General features: G+C 24.1%; 2 protein-coding genes across 8 annotated transcripts; both read right to left on the reverse strand.

Annotated features, from left to right (window-relative positions):
• Nucleotides 1-885: 885 nt before the first annotated feature.
• On the reverse strand, nt 886-11,806 carry LOC126905101 (peroxidase-like). Of its 5 annotated transcripts, none has more exons than XM_050684509.1 (14): nt 11,644-11,806; nt 9,725-9,761; nt 9,561-9,630; nt 8,457-8,655; nt 8,161-8,340; nt 6,843-7,018; nt 6,553-6,751; nt 6,005-6,202; nt 5,779-5,920; nt 5,529-5,685; nt 4,956-5,132; nt 4,442-4,640; nt 4,263-4,365; nt 886-1,063 (listed from the first exon to the last, which is right to left on the reverse strand). In XM_050684509.1, exons 3-14 carry the CDS (start codon nt 9,618-9,620, stop codon nt 979-981), a joined length of 1,875 nt encoding a protein of 624 aa, XP_050540466.1. In that variant the 5' UTR covers nt 9,621-9,630; nt 9,725-9,761; nt 11,644-11,806; the 3' UTR covers nt 886-978. The 5 variants fall into 5 exon arrangements, with proteins under 5 accessions (XP_050540466.1, XP_050540467.1, XP_050540465.1 ...); XM_050684510.1 differs by lacking the exon at nt 9,725-9,761 and adding an exon at nt 9,877-9,962; XM_050684508.1 differs by lacking the exon at nt 9,725-9,761 and having other exon boundaries at nt 9,561-9,693; nt 11,644-11,805.
• Nucleotides 11,807-13,159: 1,353 nt separating this feature from the next.
• On the reverse strand, nt 13,160-19,614 carry LOC126905099 (peroxidase-like). 3 transcript variants are annotated; one of them, XM_050684504.1, is made up of 14 exons: nt 19,475-19,610; nt 19,114-19,207; nt 18,480-18,553; nt 17,915-18,113; nt 17,551-17,724; nt 17,075-17,253; nt 16,780-16,978; nt 15,874-16,071; nt 15,668-15,809; nt 15,452-15,608; nt 15,026-15,202; nt 14,643-14,841; nt 14,476-14,578; nt 13,160-13,434 (listed from the first exon to the last, which is right to left on the reverse strand). In XM_050684504.1, the coding sequence occupies exons 3-14, from the start codon at nt 18,534-18,536 to the stop codon at nt 13,347-13,349; spliced, it is 1,872 nt and encodes a 623-aa protein (XP_050540461.1). In that variant the 5' UTR covers nt 18,537-18,553; nt 19,114-19,207; nt 19,475-19,610; the 3' UTR covers nt 13,160-13,346. The 3 variants fall into 3 exon arrangements, with proteins under 3 accessions (XP_050540461.1, XP_050540459.1, XP_050540460.1); XM_050684502.1 differs by having other exon boundaries at nt 13,160-13,437; XM_050684503.1 differs by lacking the exon at nt 19,114-19,207 and having other exon boundaries at nt 13,160-13,437; nt 19,475-19,614.
• Between the last annotated feature and the right edge of the window lie 2,859 nt (nt 19,615-22,473).

Here is a 22,473-nt window from a genome sequence, read left to right on the forward strand (position 1 = left end):
GTGGGGCTGGTAATAAGCTATGAATTTTAAACTACATAAAATAAACAGTGTCATATATAACAATGTCGTTATTTTAATCAATATATTATATTGCATAAAAAAGGTGGTAATCAGGTACTTAACCGGTTTTGTTATGGACTATAACACGACGGAAATATTTCCAATAATGAACGCTCACAGTAATAATTATTTAATTCTCACTCAACGACACTGCGAAACGTGATAAACCCGAAAAATTGCCTATATTCGACTCCTAAAGAAAGGTCAGTATCCATACGCCTTAACCAAAGAGTCAACATATTTTTTATGTGTTTGTAACTTAAGATTCATGAAAACATAATCAGTTATAAGATTTTATATATGTAGGTATAAGGCCATGTTTAAACTAATTGAGCCAAATTAATTTAATAATTATTAAAAAAAAAATTACTTGAAAGTTTTTCAATACAAGTTCCTAATATAACCCTTAATAGTTAAAATGAACAATATTTGTTCAATATCATCAATGTAAATTAAATAAATTAAGAACATTGTTTAAGTGTTACTTAAAAAGTTACTTTTAAAAAATTAAACAATTTTTTTTTGTATAATAAAATTATATCTGTGTTGTTTAATAATATATATTTTAATAATTTATAGTTTGTGTCTATAGCCTAAAATCTTTATATTATAATTAATACACAAATAAATAGCGTCAATTTTATTTTTCAAATCGTCTACTCATATAAATGTTATGTTTTTTTTTATCGTAATTAATATAATGTATCAATTAAGAGAGTATAGTATTTATTTTTAGACACTGTATGTTAAATTTAAATTAGATATCAGAGTTTTTTAATCTCAAAATAGTGATAAATTATCTTATTTTGAACAATAAAACATAAATAATAATTATATATTAATTTTTATTTCAAAAAATATTTTCTAATATTTTCTATACTTAACCAAAGTGAAAAAAATTTCACTTTTATATATCATTTAATCTATTGAACTGTTGGTTTTCCATGCTACAAATTTCATCATTTTTCTTACGTCCTTACATTGCAGTCTTTCTATTGAGTTCCTGGAAAAAAATAAATATTATTAATTTGTCAATACTTTAAAAAAAAATTACATACGTAAACTTAAAAATAATTTATCTGTTAAATAAAAATGTAATAAACCATTTGTTTTCATTTTACATTAAAAAAAAATGGATATACAATTATCAATTTTAAAATTACTTAGGTTTTAAGTTATGCAGTTAATATATTACCAGGTAATATACAAAATAAAAAATATAAAAGTTCTAGTCCGATCAAAAATAATTTTATTTTAGTGATAATTTTATGATAAGAACTTATAATATGAAATTATAGGTCTATGTTATTACTAGTGATGGTAATTTTCGAATATTTTAAAATATCGAATAGTATTCGATAGTTTTTTAAAACTTTCGAATAACTATTTGAATTTATTTTATACAACAGAATAGTTTATTTTTAGCATGAACTATTACATACTACCGAATGGTTTTAAAAATATTCGATTAGTTCTACCTAAAATTTTTATTAAATACACTTAATTATTATAAGAAGATAATTAATGAATACTTAAAATAAATTATTTTACAATTAATAGTAAAAATTAGTAATGGGCATTTTCAAATATTGTAAACTATCGATTAACTATTTGACTTGTGATTATTACAACCGAATAGTTTATTTTAAGCATAGAATAATAGTTTTAAAAAATATTCGAATATTTATACTATTCGAATAGTTTTTGAATGAATATCAAATAACTCGAATAGTGGACAACTATCGAATAGTTCGATAATTATTAAATTCTTAATAACTTTCAAAATATTAATAATAATCCAAAATTTGTTATAGACCCGTTATTTTCTTAATTAGATCATTATCTATATAAGATAATCTATACACATTATCTAAATACATTATCAATAAGATGGTTGGTTAAAAGTGTTGCATTTGAAAATTAAAATTGATACCCTTATATGGAATAAGGGATGAACATTAAAAAAAACTTTATGATTGAAAATTGAGAGAAACATTGAACTAAAAGAAACAAATAAAAAAAAGTAGGTCAAGTGAGAACTGAGAAAATAAATGATAGCTACAAAAAATAACCACATAGTAAAATAATATTAATATGAAATTCTTCTCACGAGAGGAGACTACAATAATGAAATCCTTGATATTTATTGAAGTTATTGAATCTAAATGAGATAAAAATCAAATGAGTTAAACATTTTTTTCTAACTCAAAAAGAATTAAGAAAAAATTCAGTGCCAAATTTCAAAATTAAGTTGAAAAAGTTCTACTTTCTATATACATTTTTATTTTTTGAACCCCCACCCTTTTTTAAGAGAAATGGTCCGATTTAAAAAAAAAATTCGGTAAAACTATTTTTTGGGGGGATTTTTAGAAATCATATTAAAAAAAAACCCAGCACAGTGGGGTCGCACAGGGAGGTCAAGGCACAGTGGGGACGTGGCATAGTTGAGTTCAGTATAGATTTAATCTGACAGTGATCAAAATCACTATCATAAGAAACGCTTCCATGCAAATCTGTGGATAGTGTTTAATTCTAAGAAATTGGTGGATAATTACAAAAACAACATTAACTTCTATTTCCTTAATTATATCTAAATTAGTAATTCTTTTACTTATATATTATATAATTTTTATAATTAATTGTTTTCAAATTATTATTGATTTTTAATAAGATAAAAGTAATAATTTTTAACCTACTTTTTTTGTCCTTTAAAGTGAAAGTTAATATTAAAAACACCTAATACTTATAGAAACGAATTAAAAAGTTTATTGCTAAAAAATTCATTTTCTATTGCCAAAAGTATATAGAACTTCACAGCAGTATTGAATAGGTGTTATGTACTACACGTTGTCGTAGAGTGATAATTGATTGTATAGCTGATCAGTATAGACCAAATGAATATAAAAATTTTGATTTTTATTGCATTTTATGTGACAAGACTATTAATTAAATAAAACTATTTATTATAAAAGTGTCATTTTTAAATAATTGTCTCTATAACAAAACTAAGTATTCCAACATTATTTATACTATTATTATTATTATTATAATTATAAAAGAAGAATATAAATAAAAATAGTACTTATCTTAAACAAATTATAATGATCCATACATTTTTCAAAAAGTTATAGCGTTATGAAGTTAAAAATATAAAAAAGAATTTTTTAAAAAATCGTATTTTTTTTTATTAACTTTGATGTCTGTTTTTACCATAATAAAGTATATTACATTAGCTTTAATTTAAGATATATATAAAAGTGTCAGACTTTCCGGAACACTTTCAAAAGTTAAGTTAAAAAAGTTCTACTTTCTATATGCATTTATTAGATTTGAACCCCACCCCCCCATATTAAGGGAAATAGTCCGATTTAAAAAATATGTCGAATGAAAGATCTATATAAATACTACTTCTCATAAANAAGTATGTCGAATGAAAGATGAATATAAATTCTACTTTTCGTGAAAAAATTGTATTCATCCATATACTTTTCAACAAATTATAGCATAATAAAGTTAATAATGTAAAATTTGAAATCGAGAATTTTCATACAAAAATGTCATTTGGTAGCCATTTTCACAGTGAAGACAATCTAAAGTCCAAACATTTTTTTTTCATAATAATGTATATTATATTAGCTTTAATTTAAGATATATATAAAAGTGTCAGACTTTCCGGAACACTTTCAAAAGTTAAATTGAAAAAGTTAATTTTTCGTGAAAAAGTTGTCATTTTAAATCCCCCCCTGTGGGCAGGTTAAGTGTCAGATTTACAAAAAAAATACATCAAATGGTAGGTAAAAACATTATGCATCTACAAAAAAAAATTATATTGATTTGATAATTTTTAAAAAAGTTATGGCAGTTTTAAGTAAGAAAAATTGAAAAAATTTCGAAAATCAACGATTTTTAAATTTGTAATTTTTTTGGAGATTTCCCCCATTTACGGGGAACGAAAGAAATTTTTTCAATTTTTAAGGGTAATGTCTTCGACTAGATACGATTTGTGATCTTTGACGTATCGTTGAAAGAAATCGATCCAGTGAGAGCTGAGAAAAAGTAGTAACAGACATAAAAAAAAACACATCTTGATAAAATTAATACCTTCTCAGCTTCGCATCGAAGCTAAAATATTAATACTACTTTTTGATTAATTAAGTATTTCATGATAAGTAAATCATTCTGTATATATCTATAAAACTTACTTTTCAGATGATAATCGGAAAAACTGAGTGGATACTTCTTTTATATTTGTGGTGAGACATAAAATGTGTCCTATATTAATATTTTGTAATATTTCTATTTGTTCTATAAAGTGAACATTTAAAAAAAAAAATAAAAAATTTATACATCATATGATAAAAATTGTTTTGTTAGTATTCACCTAAAGTAAAGCTGCCAGGCTGTCCTTCGACATCAAAGAAAAATCTGTCACCGTATCTGTATCTATAAAATCCATCGGCTATAATGCATCTAGCCGTTGGACCTAACATAGAGTCTTTCGCTGGATTTTCCAATAAAATTCCCACAATCAAATCAATATCATGAACTGAAGCGTAAAGTTTTTTTAATTTGGCTAGCATCTAAAAATTCAATTAAAACAGCATAATTAACAGTATTTATATTTGTACAAATATATTTAATAACCATCTGATTTAATCAAATAGAATTTAATGTGAACCATAGAATTTTTATTTGGTTCTAATCAGACAGGATTAAACTATAAAAAAATGATTTAATAAGACATCTTAAAAGTTAAAAATTAATTTAGATTGATACTGATAATTTGGTACCAATGATTAGTATAATTTATAAACATATTATATATAAAAAAAGACATTTAAGTCTTTTTTTTTTTTACATAAAATTTTCAGATAAATTAAGAATTATTCACATACATTTAACGCTATAACATCATTAAGATTTTCAAAGGTTTTCACATCCGGTAGTCCACAATGTTTTCTAATAACCGTATATGGTGGCAATCCAACGTCACGGCCCCTTTGTATATCAGAGGAAATCAAACTCATATCTGACGATCCTGATCTATCATAATGATTCATATAATTTGATATCTAAGTATAGAAATTTTATCGTTAATTTGATAAAATCATTAATAGTACAATGAAATTAACATATTTAAATAAAATAACTACCAATATATTTTTCTCTTTTTATAACTAAAACTTATTTAATATTATTTCAATTTATGTATTTAAGTAAGTAAATCATAAAAATAAATGTGTTTAATAATACTGAGTTCATAAAAATATTCATGATTTTTAATGATAAAAATTGTAAAAATGATACAATATAAAAATAATAATATTAGCCACATGTGGCTAATATTATTTTTAAATACGAAATACGTATCCGCGATTTTTTGTAATTTTGTTGAGGCTTTTAGGGTTAAATATTTTTGATTTTATAAACAATATTTTTTTTATATTTAAAAAAAAAATCATCATTACAAGATTATTGTAAGAAGGCTGAATCCTTCTGCTTGCAAAATCGGACATGCCTATCATTAGATGATCAATATTGGAATTGTACAGAATTGAGTCTGGTTTATTCATCCAATCAGTTATATTTATTGCTGTTATATATGTATGATTATTATTCGCGAATCTGTTCAAAGTAAACGAATTTATTTATTGATATAATTAAAATTTATATATTTATATAATTAAAATTTATATATTTATATTAAAGTTACATTACTTGAATTCAGTTGGTATTATCGCATGTAAACTTCTGAAAGCTCCAACCCCAAACTCTAACCCCGTCGAGGACATAAGTTTTTCATTGTAAACTGTTTTGTTTTTGTAAATAGAAAGTCCCATTTGCTCAGAAAATTGCTTTCCTTTTTGATAATATTATTTATTCATCAAACAAATTTTGTTTACATTAAAAAAAGCAGAAAAAATATAAATTTTTTTTTGCTTACCAAGTATACTTGGAATGAAATCTTTATACGTGATTATCTGAATTATAGCACCAATAACTTTACGAGCTTCTTGGTAAACTATTTCATCTGACCAATGACTATTTAATTTTTGGAAATAACTTGCTAAAATATTATGAAGCCTCAAAAATATTACATGATAAGAAGCAATTCCAAAATTCTGGTTCACTCGAAAATCTCCTAATAAAGTAAAAAAGAATATTAACAATTTTTTTTATTTACTTTTAACTATGTTGTTAAATTATATAAAATTGTTGATATAAAAAAAAAAAAAAAAGACTTAAAAAAAATAATTAAATAAAAAATGATTCATAAATTTATGTATTTCATTAATTTTGTAGTAATATTCGATCTCGAAATTAATTTAATAATTTTTACTGTAACTTCGTTAATGATAATCAAAATTTAACCATTTTAACACTACTATATAATCATACGCAAGTAATAATAAAAGGAAATTTTATTTCTATACTTACTATCAGTATTAAAAAAAAAATTTTGTAAAAATCAGTTATTTTTATTTCATTTACCGGCTTCAAAACACGAATTGACATTATCTCGACCATTACAAAAAGATGAATCTCTTTTACGCTGAGGGCAGAACTGCTGACCATTGGGAAGTAACTCTGACCTTAACTGACCATTCTTCATGGTTCTTAAAGATTCAGCTACATTTTTATCTGATGAATATACATGAGATGCATCTATGTAATGTGACGTTTGCACTAACTATGAGAAATTAAACTATTAATAATTATTATTTATATCAAAATACAACCTAGTATAACAAGAATTATATACAACATTATAAACAGCTTACAAATGAGTTTGGCAATTGAGTACAATTAAAATTTGATGAAGTTAATGCTCTTCTAAAAGGTAAACAAGTTCGTCCTCTTTTTCCAAATACTGGATCGTTTTTAGATAATTTAATTACTGTTCGACACTGATATGGGATATTAGTTTGATTTTGGACAGTGCAGCAATCTGGAGGTCCTATTAAAATAGTATAGATATTATATATATACATATATTAGGGTGTTTAAATATAATCAATGATTAAAATTTCTTTCTCCTACATCTTTAAGTTGTTCTCTATAGCTCAAAAATAATTTAAAAAAAAAATATTTTATTAAAGCATCCCAAATCATTTTATTTCTTACTCTTTATGCATTTATAACACTATAGATAATTTTTTTTTACAAGAGTAAATGTTGTAATTTTTCTTTTTAGAATTAATTTTTTAATATAGTTTTTCTATTAATTTTGAAATTTCTTTCTCTAATTTTCCCCATACTTTACTTTGTTACTATTTTGTTAAAAATAAGAATAACAACAATTTCAATATGAAAAAACCTAATCATGTTCTTTTTAAATTTCATAAAAAAATTGTTTGACAAATTACTCTACATGAAGTAAGTCTTTGGTTATTTAATTAACCAATCAATTTTCAAAATTCCAGATAATCGTATACCATCTAATGAAGAAGCACTCGGATTATCTTTTTTTTCGGATTGAACTTTTGGTTTTGAAAATCTTATTTTAGAGCTATAGAACTTAAATAAAAGAGTAGGAGCAACATTAAAAAAAAAAAATTGACATATAATGTACTAGATGTAAATATCGTTTGAAATATATTTTAACGTAGACTATAGTTTATTTGACATCTAATAAATATAAATTAAATGATTAACTTAAAAATCGAGGTACTTTTATTAACAAAAACAAGACTCTAAAACGATTTTTAAAAATTGATTTTTTTCTCCTAAACAGAGTAATTTATTTATCATGAACCACTTGAATGATAAAATGATTTCATGGTCACCCATTCGAGAACCAATAGCAAACAGTGCAGCAGTACATTAGCACTAAGGCGGCGACCGAATGATTCATTGTGCCCCACATCACGCCTCCTACTAGGTATAAAGGATGAACATAAAAAATTATACTTGATAGATAAATTAAAAATAAATTGTATCTAAAAGATGTCGAAAAAATATTCTTAATATTATTTTTATTTCTTAGTTTGATTAAATGATTCGTAATAATTCACAGTTAAACCAAAATGGTTCGTCGTTTATGAATCATGTTGTATAAATTTTGCATTGTATAGTATTTTATATGTATAAAATAGATACCAGATGCATCCGGTGGCATAAAATGAATATCGTGTGCTAAAAATTGTCCCCATTGCATTAAGTGAACATTATAATAATTATCATATAAATTAGTAGAAAGTTCTGTTAAAAGGTCCAATTGTAATTCTCGAGGACCAGGTAATGGTGTTCCGTTAGATTGCTTTCGTAACTCTCGTTCACCTGAAATAAAACTTATGATAAATTTTTTACTTAGTTTAGATGGGAGTGAAATAATAATTATTCAGTATTTAAGTTTCATGTAAAAATTACAAAGTATCAAATAATAATTTACCTACCGCCACTATAAACAGCGTCTGAAAGTCTAATGTGTGGTGTCTTACTTGATCCCCATAAAACGTTTTTTAAATTATTACACGATCCATTAAAAGTTCTGTACTTAGATTTTGTATCGCATAATACAGATACAGCACATTTCTTATAATAATCTCCATTTGATTGAGGTGACTGGATATCGTAAATAACTGTTTTTTGTGTCTATTTTTGTAAACAAATCAAATAATGTATTTATTAAGTTTAATAATAACTATTGATTAAAAAGCACAGCACAAGATAATTAATAAAAACTAACATCAAAAAGAAAATATATTAATAAATTAACTGATGTCCATTTCTGATGACTTTTAGAAAATTTATCCTCAAAACATAAAAAACCCAGCACAGGGAGGTCAAGGCACAGTGGGTACGTGGCATAGTTGGGTCCAGTTTAGATTTAATCTAACAGTGATTAAAATCACTATCATAAGAAACGCTTCAATTCAAATATGTAGATGGTGTTTAATTCTAGGAAATTGGTGGATAATTTCAAGAGCAACATCAACTTCTATTTCCATAATCATATCCAGATTAGTAATTCTTAGATTCAAAAATATAATATATAACTTTTATAATTAATTGTTTTCAAATTATTATTGATTTTGATTTTTAATATGTTAAAAGTAATCATTTTTAACCTACTTATTTTTATCCTTTAAAGTGAAAGCATATAATAAAAAAAAATGAATTTATTTATTATGAGTTTTTTAGTCTTCAACTAGATACGATATGTGATCTTTTGACGTATCGTTGAAAGATATCGGTCTAGTGAGAACTGAGAAAAAGTGGCAACAGGCACAAAAAAAAACACATCTTGATAAAATTAATACCTTCTCAGCTTCGCATTGAAGCTAAAATATTCAGAGTACAAGAAATGTAGAAACATTTTATTTATAAAGTTTAGAGTCTAATAAAAACTTAATAGTAAAGTTCTTATATCAGAATACTCAAGACATTAATTAATACTGATTCTCTTTATAATAACTATAATCAATAAACCAAATAATTAACTATTTTAAATAATTACAATTTTGTATTGAATAATAAGTTTAAATAACTATACTTACGTATACATAGGATAAAAATACCATCAGGAAAAACAAATTTGTTATCAAAAACCTTGCCATAATGTATATACTGTAAAAAATCTCATAAATACTGAGTTATAGTTGTTTTAAATTGGTTCTATCTGATAATGATCTAGTTAAGAAAATTGCTGTTCAATAAATACCTTCAGAAAGCAAAGTACTTCGTGCTCCTGCTCCTTCCTAGGTAAAAATTGTTATTAACTTCCAAAATACTGGTCCAAAAATTGTTATTGATCAGTCAATTTTGTAATTAGATCATTATCTAATTAATAAGCTATTTAATTAAGGGTATTACCATTTGAGAAATTAAAGTTAATGGTAAAGGTATAAGAGATGCACATAAAAAAAACTTAATGATTGAAAAATTGAGAGAACATTGAACTAAAAGAAACAAATGAAAAAATTATTAATATAATTTTTATTTTATATTAAACTAATTAATTACATATGTTGTCATTTGACAAAACTAATTCGACAACTTTATAAGGTATGAGGGATGAACATAAAATATACTAAATGATAACTTGAGAAAAACAAATTTAAAAGAAACCAATAAAAAAATTATCAATATTATTTTTATTTCATCGAAAAGACTTCTGGTTAATTAAATTTTGATTACTTTGTATATTTACTAAAAATAATTTTTTATCAAAGAACATTTTTAATTTATTAAGATTTATTACAATCTATCAAAAATATAATGAATACAAAATTATGATTTTGTTTGAATATATTTTAATAACTAAGTAATTTATAAAGTCTTAAAAATACTTACTAAGTTTTAATTAAGTATTCAATGGAGACTTTGTTACGGAATATTTGAAAAATATAGGTAAAGTTAGGAAAATAATTTGGGATACTAATTTTAATTCCCTTTCCCTAATAACATATGTTGATATGACATTAGTATATTTTAATATAGTCGAATTTTATAAGATAAGTTAATTTTATTTTTGGTTTTAGGCCCCTAAATTCCGCCAATGACAAAAAAATAGTGCTATGAAAAAATTACATGATATTTTTTAATTATATTTTATTAAAGATTTTGAAATTATTATAAAATTCATATAATATTTATATATATATATATATATAAATTAAATCTTCAAAATATATGGAAAACATTTTGTCAATGTTTGATTACCTACCGAAAATGATCTGAAAATATTATACAAATGTATAATATTTTGAAGTTATTATTGTACTACTGTATGGGATGGACTCGTGTAAAATCTTCAATTGTGTAGGTTCTGTTTATAGTAGGTCATTTATAAAAAAACTATAACTTTTTGGACATACGTCTATTTTCGTAAATACATGCGATGCACGTATCTTCCTGTGAAGACTACGTGTAACTACCTGCCAGTACAATTTTTTTACATTGAGATAAATTAAATACCTAATAATTGGTTCTTCCTCATCAATGTTTTCCGAAAATATTTGACTTTTTAGTCAAATAAAACAATGAAATAGGATTATTATGTAGGATCCATTTTTATGTTAATAACCCGTTTATTACTGGTGAATAAATAAAATTTAATTAAACTGAATATTCGGTATTATTTAAATTTATTTATTTATTACACATATATTATATTTATTGTTCATTAGAAATGTATTTTTTAATAATTAAGTGTATACTATATTATTAATTTTTTAAATTATTTATACACAAACTTCATTGATAACTGTCTACATATATATATATATATATATATATATATATATATAATATATATAATCCTATGTTGAAATTTAATAAAATTATCATTTATTTGATGTTAAATTAAGTAACATTAGCTATGATATTAAAGCTCTTATGATTTAAGAAATTTGGTTTTATTTAAATTTTAAGACAGTATAAAAATTAACAAATATTTTAATGCCATCATTTCAATTACATACATAAAAAATAATTATTGTAGCAATTCTCTGCTAGAAATTTTTTAGTTAGATTTTAAATCTAATATCTTATTTCTTGAATTCCCCTACCTAAAATAATTCTTAAAACTAGCATATACATTTTAATTTATATAAATCAAGATTCACATTTAAGTAATACCTTCTTAGATGTCCTAGATGATCAAATAAAATGCGAATTCAGTCAGTGAACTTAAAAACTTAATTTCATGGCTTAAATGGCACAGCTATAAAAACATAACACATACTAAGGAGTTTTTACAATAATGAATGTGTATATTTATTTTGTTAGACTTGTTTACATGAAACCGGTTGAAGATTTCCGCATAAATCCTGTGTAGATTCGTTTATTATGATGCATAACGCAGTTTGGTAAAACCTAAAAGCAAGGTTAAAATTTTTTTGTGGGTTTTTTTAAGACAATAATCGAAAAATTATATTATCTTGGGGCTAAAAACATTAACCGTTTTAGATTACCTCTAATTTTTATCTAACATAAAGTTATGTAAATTACTAACTACTAAACTAATCTATTTTAAGAGAAATGATTAATGAAAAAGTGACGTAACCAAAGAATTGTTTTGGAGAAGAATTACAATTTTTTTTTCATTAAAACTATCTAAAATTACTTGATGAGAAAAAAAAGGTTAAAAATTATTATAATTAAAGAAAATTCCTTTTTAGAGCATTAGATCTACTAATGTAGATCTAAACAAATCCACGGGTAAAATGTAAAATTGATTATTATAAGTATGTTTAGCAAACAAACAAATTTGTTTAATTCGGTTCCTCATTAAAGTAATAGTTATTAATTATAATCATTATAAAATTATAACTATTGATTAAACGAGAAAGCTAATATTTTTCTCAGCATTCGATTTTCAGTTTTAGTTTTTTCTATATGTATCATTTAAAATTATATTATTACTATATATTATATTTATATTATTTTTTATTAATCATACTATTACATCTATCTTTTGAAAAATATCGTTGAACATTTTTTATCTATTCAATTTTACATGTATAAATTATATTTAATATAATTGTGTATCGCTATTAACTTAATCAAATAAAACGATTAAAAAAATATCCAATTTCTGCTTCGCATGTTATGTATTGTTCTACGAAAATATTTTTAATTGCACCGTTTCGTCTGCTTTTGTGACGAGTAAAATGAGCAAAATAATAAATAATCAACTATCAATTAATTAAATACGATCTGTAGCTAAATGTAGAGGACACGAAAATAATTTTTTGAATGACTTGTAGATGGGACTGCAGTCCCCTCAACCCCTTAAATTTATATGATGACCTAATTTCATTGAAAGTGATACTTTTAGAAGGATTTTGATATATATATATATATAGTTCCTCTACCCAAGGAAAATTTTCTGCCAATACGAACAAATAAAAATATTACAAACATGGAGGGTATTCTTTTGCTGCGTCCGTGACAGCGTTTTTATGATTTGAACTCCCGTTCACTCTATGATACACTGGCTCATTAAGTCATTAATAGCACATTAACCCAATTAGCCATTCCTTCTCTGTTTACAAACAATGTTTGTTCTTTATGGTATAAAACCAATATATATTTTTTGATTATAACAACTTAAGAATGATATAGAAATGACAAAAAAATTATGTACATTAAATATTATTGTTTAACGCTCTTATTATTAAATTGTATGAGTGTATTTGTGTCAGTGGCCAAGTAAGCTTGCATACAACACTTCACAATAAAAATTAAATATATAAAAAGAAATTTAAGGTAAAATTATATTGCATTATTGATAATTCTTGTTTAATATAACAAAACAAAATACAATTTCTGACTGATAATTAGTTTCTTCTGTTTGTTTTCCATGCATTCATTAGAGTGACTAATTTATTTTTTAAATCTTTACAATTGAATTTTTCAGATGAATGACTTCTGGAAAAATGTATACATAAATTTATAACAGTAAAAAATGTACATATAAATAATATTTATTAAAATTAAAAAATTATACTTATTTATCAAGAATTTTGAACTTATTTTAATAGATTTCTCTACACAGTTATTTTAAGTATAATTACCCTCCCAAAATTTTCTGGTTTTTTTTTTTTAATTATAATTATCTCAATATACAATTTTATCAATTATACTCATACATCTCATTAAATATTGAACTATTCTTAATTAATGTAGATAATATTTTACAAAACAATAAAGTAACCAACATTTTTGTTTAAAGTAAATTTCCAAATAATATTAAAAATAGATATAAATTTCAGAAATAAAAGCAACAATTGTCAGACCATATTTTTGGACAACGTACAGTTATTAAAAATCATTGTATCGTGTAAAGAAATACATATAATATTTTCTTATCTATATGAATTTTTATGAAATGAGCTCTGACTTATTCTATTCTTTGAGCTTACCTTTGGTAATCAATAATTTATAAAAAAAAAATTATGCTTATTACATGCTGCACTATGAGCACAAGTAGGCTCTGTCTAAAAATAGATGATTATAATTAATAATACAAAGATTCAAACTTTCATAAAAATTAAATTGTGTGTTACTTTGTTTTTTACATTAATATTAATTTCAAGACTTTTATGTAAGTTTATTGCATATTTAAATATAGAATAATAAACTACATTGAATTATATTAAAATGCTTAGTACCCAAATTTTTATTTTAAATTTACAGGTCTTTTACTTTTATTGTGCGATGTATTTACGCTTTTTTTTTTTTGTGTGTATAAAGAATTCTAAAAAAAAATTGTATTTAATGCAATCCTATTTAACTTTATAACTGATATATGATATTTAATAAATAATAATAATAACAATAATCATAATAATAATTATTTAAAAATAATAATTTAATATGATCAATTTTCAGGGGAAGGGAGAGTAGAACCTGTGGAATTTCCTCTCATCATGTATTTACTTATAATATGTTACACTTAGCACTTACCGTTTGTCGAACGTACGGAAGAAATCTTTTGGTATATCGTACATTGTTGTAGTGGCACAGAATATATGACCCATATTAATATTTTTAAGCGTTTCTACTTGTTCTAAAAAATTTTAAAACCATTATTTCAAATGTTAAGTAAAAAAAAAATTAGCGTTATAACATACCCTTAGAAAAGCTACCGGGTTGACCTGGAACATCAAAGAAAAATCTATCACCGTATCGGTATCTATAAAATCCATCCGCTATAATACATTTAGCGGTTGGACCAATCATTGAATCTTGTTCTGGGATCTCTAATAACATTCCAACTATCAAATCAATATCGTAAACAGAATTATACGTTTTCTTCAATATATTTACTTCCTATTATTGATTAATACAAAAGTATATCAGTTATGCAATTAAATAAATTATTGTAAATAAAATTAGTTATATATTTTTAAAGTACAATTATATACTTTTTAAAACTCCAAAGTTTTTAAAATACAATTTAATAATAATCTTATTCTAATGATTTTTATGGCTTTTAGTTTTTATAAAAACCTACATTTGGTGGCATAAAAGCATGAAGATCTTCAAAACTTCTTACAGCAGATAATCGACATTGTTGTCGGACAACAAAGTATGGTGGTAAACCAGTATCACGTCCTCTTTGGATGTCTGAAGCTATCAAACTCATATCAGTAGCTCCGGGATAATGAAAATGAAACATAACATTTGAAATCTAAAGAAAAAAGAGAAAATCAATAAATAACTAATATCAATATTTGATATATAGCAGCGACATTCTCAGAGTTTTGACTTGAGGGATATGCATATAAATTTTTTATTACTCCCACTAATAATAGGAATAATAATAAATAAATAATAAAATGGAATAATAATAATGACATAATAGGAAGTAATGTTCTTTGTAACCCTCTGTGAAAAAACCTATGAATTGATGAATACGAAAAAAATTCAATGTCATTACTAGATTGTTATATGAAGGTTGATTTTTCCGACCAGCAGTATCTGACATGCCAATCATCAAATGGTCTAAATTTGACTCGTATTGTAATTGCTCAGGATTGTCCATCCAATCAGTTAAATTGACAGACATGATATAATTATGACGCTCATCAAAATAACTATTGTTTAAAAAAATAATAATCAGAAAATTGTTGTTTTGAACATATTTTTGTAATACTTCAGTTGATTCGGAATGATATTGTGAGGAACTCTATAAGCGGCTACTGAAAATTCAAGTCCTGTCGAAGAAATTAATGTTCTATCATAGGTTGTTTTACTTTTAAAAATTGAAAGCCCATTTTCTTCTGAAAACCTTCTTCCTAAAATATTTATAATTTACTCTTTATTAATATATATATATATTGAGAAATTATAATGAATTACCTATCAAGTTAGGTATGAAATCTCTATAAGTAATGACTTGTATAATAGCTCCAATAATTCTTCGAACTTCTTGATAGATAACTTCATCAGACCATTGTTGATTCATTCTTCTAAAATTTTTCGCTAAGAAGTTGTGAAGCCTCAAAAACACATTTTGATATGATGCAATTCCAAGATTTTGATTTACACGACCATCACCTTAATTTTTAATAATAACAGTGTAAACAAGACAATTTCAACTTATTTCATTAAAAAAAATATTTCTTAATGAAAAAAATTAAATACATATTTACTTAGAGAGTTATCTTTCATATTTAACATAAATAATTAAAGAATATGATTAATTTCTTGTACATTTTATTGAATGTTGGATTTATGAAATGAATGTAAACATACAAATTAAATATATTAAATCATGCAATCAGTTAGTGTTATTGAATAGATGTTATAAGAGGAAAAGATTTAACCTGTCATAATTTGAAAGCAATTACATTTATTACATATTTATTGTTAAATATTTTATCCTCTTCTCTAAAAATAGTAACTAATATAAGTAAATAACTTGTGCATGTATGTAATTTCCTTTAAGATTTATTAGCAATACTAATATTATGAATCAAAACTTGTTGACTTCATCGTTAAAAAATAAACTAATTTAGATTTGAAGAATTAAAAATGTTTGAATTTTAATAATATTGAAATAAAAAAATGTTTTCCATTAAAAATAAAATTTGGACGGAAATTTGTTTAAAAAGACACCAAGAATTTAAAAATAACTCAAGGTAACATTTCTTATACCTCATTTTCTGAGTATATGAAAATACACACACGTAATTTTATTAAATTGTAAGCATTATTATTCCTTTTAATATCTCTTAATTTCTTTTAATGGAAAATATAAAGTACCGGCATCAAAACAAACATTAACATTTGGTCGATTATCACACTCTCGAGATTGTCTTCTGCGCTGTGGACAGTATTCTTTACCGTTGCGTAAAATTTCTGATCTTAATAAACCATCATTAAATGTTCTAAGTGATGCTGCCGTAGTATCATCCGGTCCATAAATATGAGAACCATCAATATATTGAGATGTTTGTACCATCTATAATGTATTAATACAATTAAACAATTAACTCAAAACACGAATATTATATCCTTTAAATTTTGTGCTTTTAATTATCTTTAATTTTTTTCTTACGAATATATTTGGTAATTGTGAGCAACTAAAATTTGAAGAAGTTACTGCTCGTCTAAAGGGAAGGCAAGTTCTTCCACCATAATTCATCGGATCATTCATTGGAAGTAATATTACTGCTCTACATTGATATGGAATATTTCTTAATTGATTTTGATTAAGAGCACAACAGTTTGCAGGTCCTGTGGAAATGTCAATATTTAACTCTTAGTTTAGTTAATTTTTTTATAAATTATATACATTTTACAAATACGACAAATAAAATAACAATTATAACTTTATATTGTTATTATTATTTATAAAATTAACAATCATAACAGTTAATAACAAATAATATAGAAACTGAAATAATAATTAATTTTTTACACAAATATAATTCGAAATAAAATTTAGTTTTATTTTAACATAAATAAAAATTAAACATGGTTTACTTTTAAACCGATCTGTATAAATCTATAAATGAATAGACATTAACTTGCCTTCGTCATCTGGTGGCAGTAGAGTAATATCGTGTGCAACAAATTGTCCCCATTGCATTAAATGAACGTTGTAATCATCATAAATATCATTATTTTCGGTTAACAAGCAGAGTTGTAATTCTCGAGGGCCAGGCAATGGTGCCCCATTTGATTGCCTACGGAATTCTCGTTCGCCTGACAAAAAAATTCATTGATATTTTTCAACCATTTCAAACCCTCGATACACCATTGTGTACTCATCGTTTTTTTTTTTTAATTTGCGATCGTAAATTTTCAAGAACAGTGATTTAGTTACTTTAAATTACTGTTGTTTTAGTATTAACAGATACGTATTTTTGAAACTATTACTTAAATTGTTATTTACCACCACTATAAACCGCATCAACAAGTCTAAGATGAGGTGTATTTGTTGAGCCCCACAATGCATGATCTAGATTATTACACGATCCGTTAAAAGTTCTATATTTTGAATTCGGATCACATCTTACACGTGGAGCACATGTTCTATAGTAATCTCCATTTGACTGTGGCGATTGAGACGAATAAACAACAGGATAGTGTGCCTAAATTTACAAATAAATATTTTAATCTCACAAACATTGGTTAAGATACGTTCAAAACGTCGAGAGACTTTACAACAAACAAAAATTATTTTGGTCCAATAAAACATTCATGTAATTTTCACTAATACATCTATCGGAAAAAAATGCAGTTAACAGTACTTGTTTTATATAATATCCTTGTAATATTATGCTGATGAAATTTTAAATGATCCTTTTTTTGTTATTTAATTTAAATATTGTTTATACTAAATAAAAAATAATTACTTGTTTTATTTGTATTTTTACTAAATAAATTTTATTTATATATTAAATAAATTAATTAAAAAAAAAAACAATATTACCATATTAATACAACGAATAACTTACGTAAGATTCTTGTAATACGAGTACACATATAAAAAAACAAATCGAAGTTCTCACCATGATAGAATTATTACGTTCTATAAATAATTAAATTAATTAGTTTTAGTAAGTATGATACATAAAGTCTGTTAATTTGTCAATATGATATTATAATAAGACTAGGAATAATATGTTTATAATTTTTTTTAAACAAGGAAAACGTACGCCTAAGACCTACGCAAATATATGAAGTATTTCTAATGCAAATACACTAGGTATTTTTATATTATACCATTTTTATAATATAAAATTACAATTACATAATCTAACATTTTATTAAGTAGTATCATTTACAGAATTCAAAAGTTTCTATATGTAAAAAAACCACAATGTATCAATGTCTCGTTGCATTTCTTAAAAAAATTATTATTATTTTTTTTTCAATATTATTATTTTATTTATATAGTAATGTTAAATCATAGGACTATTATAAGTCCTTGTAATTAAAAAAAAAAATTAGTAAATTTAATTATTATTATAATTAAGTTGTGACATAAAGCTCAAATATTTTTTGGTTAAATATAAATTCTATAATATTGTTCTAACTACGTTAAGTTATGATTGAAAATTAATATTTCAGACATTTTTTTGAATTTACCTTAATTACACTAGACCATAGAATTGACAACAAATCAACTTTAATCTACAATTCAATATTCGACATCATTTAAAAATGTTCACCCTTTTTTTTTCTATTAAAAAAAAAACATTTTAAATTTGGCACATTTTAGTCGATCATTATCAATCTTTATGAGTTCATAATTAAAAGTTAACTAACTACGTTTAAACGAAAAAATAAATTAACTCTATTCATAAAAAATATATTTTTAATTAAATTACTTTGAAAAATAAGTTTAATATAAAAAATTTTAATAAAAACAAAAAAATATAACACTAAATGTAAACTAATATTTAGGTAAAAAAGTTGTTCAAATTAAAATGTATTGAAGCATACTCACAGTATTCAAAATTTAATTTGAAAGATAATACAGGTAATGTAAATCACTGACACCAACGGTTAATTAAACGTACTGTGTATCAATGTTTCAAAAATACTAGCAAACTTTATCCTGTAGCTCCTACTCACTTTAATTAAGATTAAAAAAAAATGTTCTATCCCCTCCCATTACCATTTAAATTTTCTTAACTTACATTTTTTGAATAAAAATATATACATATAATTAAATGCTTAAAAATAAACAAATATTTTTATATCGTAACAAAAGAAAAAGAGAGTTGTTTTTTATTTAAACACAAAATTAAATAGACCTACGCTTCACCTCCATTCTATATTTTTAAGTGTTAATAACTCCGAAATACTGATTCATCAGTTGTTATCAACCAGTTATTTTCTTATTTGTTAGTCAATTAACGCGTATGTTTCCATTTAAAAAGCTAAAATTTACATAATTTTAAGGGGAAAAAGGGGGTTAAACTATATTTATTTATATAATTAAAGTTGATAAGATACTAATAACACCTTAGGTTACGTTATCTTTTAGTTTTGAAGATGTTGTATGAAACGTAGTTGGTGTATCATTCTGCATATATATATAAAAGATTAAAACCGGTTGATGTTTTCCGCAAAATATCAAGGTAACATCCAATTAAATCAAAATTCCGGACGATGAAAAACCCACATTAATACCTATTAACTACAAATTATAGTAAGAAATAATGTACTTTAAAACAAATATGGGAAGTACGCTCAGTTTAAAACAATTAAGTTAATAGGTTAAATTAAAAGACAAATATCTAGAAGTACACTTTTTTAATTTTATTTTTTCATGTATCAACGCCAGTCGCATGTATTATTAACGATGGAAATTATTTATGAATGGGTAAAATTTTTCATGGATTGTTTTATTTGTCAATTAAATAAAAATTATTTGCGCAAGTATTTTTGAATAATAATAGTAACATAAAACTTATTCTATTTGCTTTTTAGTTAAATTTTGAAACACTGATTACCGTAATTATTCATCAAAAATTATAAGTGAAATACATTTAATACAACAATATGAATTACAGAATATTTTAAAGGATTTTATTTAATTTTTATTTGTATGATTTACCGTTATTTCACCAATTTTTGGTTTAAAATATTTGAAAAAAAAAATGTAATTATAATAGAAGATATATGGTTTTCCTTAAGCTACCACTGATTAAATACGTTAGCATTAAGTTACTTTTTAAAAAATGAACTATAAAGTTTAGAGGACATTTCTTTGGACGATTTTTAATTTTAAATCTTACTATATAACTGTTATCAGATATTTTTTTATATTACTATTAATTATTTCTATAAAAGAAATTCTACTTCTTTTCTCTATAGTAATTTAGGAAATTGCATTTGTGTAGTATAATTTTTAATTCTGAACTCACATAACACAATTTTTAACTCAATCCAACTGTATAATTTTCTCTTAGATAAATAAATGCTGTACATAAAATTAAACCTTTTTAATTTTCATAGGGTAGACAAAAAAGTTTTTACTGAAAACACATTTTCATACAAAAATATATTTTATAGAAAAACCAAAATAATATAAAAAGAAATCCAAATCATTATTTTGTCATTAACAAAGTAAATTAGCTAATGTAAAAATATATAGAGTGAACATTTTTCAAAAATACAACAATCGNCACCGATTTTTTCATAATAATCAACTATGAATACTTGGCCTTCATCACAATTATTATCTTAAAACTTTGTAAGGGCAAATGTGCTCATTAGCTGCATTTCTTGTCCGCGAGTAGTGCTCATCATCGTCTGAATAGTCAAGATCGCTAGTTTTCACATAACTAATAATATTTTCGTTCAAAGAGGTCGTCCTCAATGTTACTGTAGTAACTCAAAAAGATAATAGATTAAATTAGATGGATATTAGTTGATGAATAGGTGTAGGGAGTAGTCACCGTTGCTTCGCCAGCTAATATTATCCAATATAATATACGAGACCCTTTGTGATTGAGTTACTAATAAAGCAAATAAATTATCTCTGGCGGGGTGTGGATAATAGGGTTCGTAAAAAACTGACCTGAACTAAACTTACAAATAGTCAGAATCTGCTAAAATACTTGTGTAAGTGATTGCAAATATAGACTATACATTTCTTATCATATAATAGTTTATGCTAGCTCAGTAATAATTATTTTATAAACATTTCAATCGCTTACCTAAGGTTTCGTGTGTGATTTAAGATATTATAATGTAAAGGTTATTGAAGTTGAATGAATTTGAACTCTGAATAAATTCCAGTCTTCACTTCCAGACCTTTATAATCGAGGTGAATATGATAGAGGATGTTTGATCGAACAGGATGCGGACGGACTACTGGCTATGATTTTTGTGATAGTTTATTTGGAAACATTTTAATTAGATTATTTTTGTGGGATTATCAAGGGACACCACCTGTGATTCTTTATTAATAATATAAAAAGTGTCATGGTACAATGTACAATCAAATACAGTTATGCATGATAAATATTAGATAGTATTAGTATTAGGTAGCCATTCGCTAGAATGACTTACTACATAGTTTTAAGTACATTATAGTAAAAAATTAAAAAAGGTTACATTATTTGAATAATTTAGATGTACAATATTGGTTACATATTATTTAGAATAATTAAAACATATGGATATTACAACATTAAATACTCAAAACCTCTATACGTATCAGTATGGATCGTGTAAAGACAATCTTCTCTTCTCGAAGTTAATAGTTTGCATTTGACACAACGGAAAGTACTTTTCATAATTTGAAGAGGTAATCTCCGAACAATTATTAATATCGACATTACATCCGGCCGTTTTTGTTTAGAAGTGATAGTTTATCATTATTAAAAGTAGATTCTCCATTAACGTTATTTGTAATGAGGGTATCTTATTTTTAAAATGTTTACTTTCAGTTTGAAAACCTCATTTTGGACACACTACATTTTGTACATAAAA

The sequence above is a fragment of the Daktulosphaira vitifoliae genome, unplaced genomic scaffold, assembly GCF_025091365.1.
Source record: "Daktulosphaira vitifoliae isolate Bord-2020 unplaced genomic scaffold, ASM2509136v1 Scaffold_4, whole genome shotgun sequence".
NCBI lineage: Eukaryota > Metazoa > Arthropoda > Insecta > Hemiptera > Phylloxeridae > Daktulosphaira > Daktulosphaira vitifoliae.

Coding starts and splice junctions, on each gene's coding strand:
- LOC126905101 (XM_050684509.1), bottom strand. CDS start 9,620: ATGGCAAGGTTTTTGATAACAAATTTGTTTTTCCTGATGGTATTTTTA. Junction 8,656..9,560: donor TATTTTTATCCTATGTATAC/GTAAGTATAGTT, acceptor TTACAAAAATAG/ACACAAAAAACAGTTATTTA. Junction 8,341..8,456: donor AGACGCTGTTTATAGTGGCG/GTAGGTAAATTA, acceptor GTTTTATTTCAG/GTGAACGAGAGTTACGAAAG.
- LOC126905099 (XM_050684503.1), bottom strand. CDS start 18,536: ATGGTGAGAACTTCGATTTGTTTTTTTATATGTGTACTCGTATTACAA. Junction 16,979..17,074: donor CACAATTACCAAATATATTC/GTAAGAAAAAAA, acceptor AATACATTATAG/ATGGTACAAACATCTCAATA. Junction 14,579..14,642: donor ACCCGGTAGCTTTTCTAAGG/GTATGTTATAAC, acceptor AAAATTTTTTAG/AACAAGTAGAAACGCTTAAA.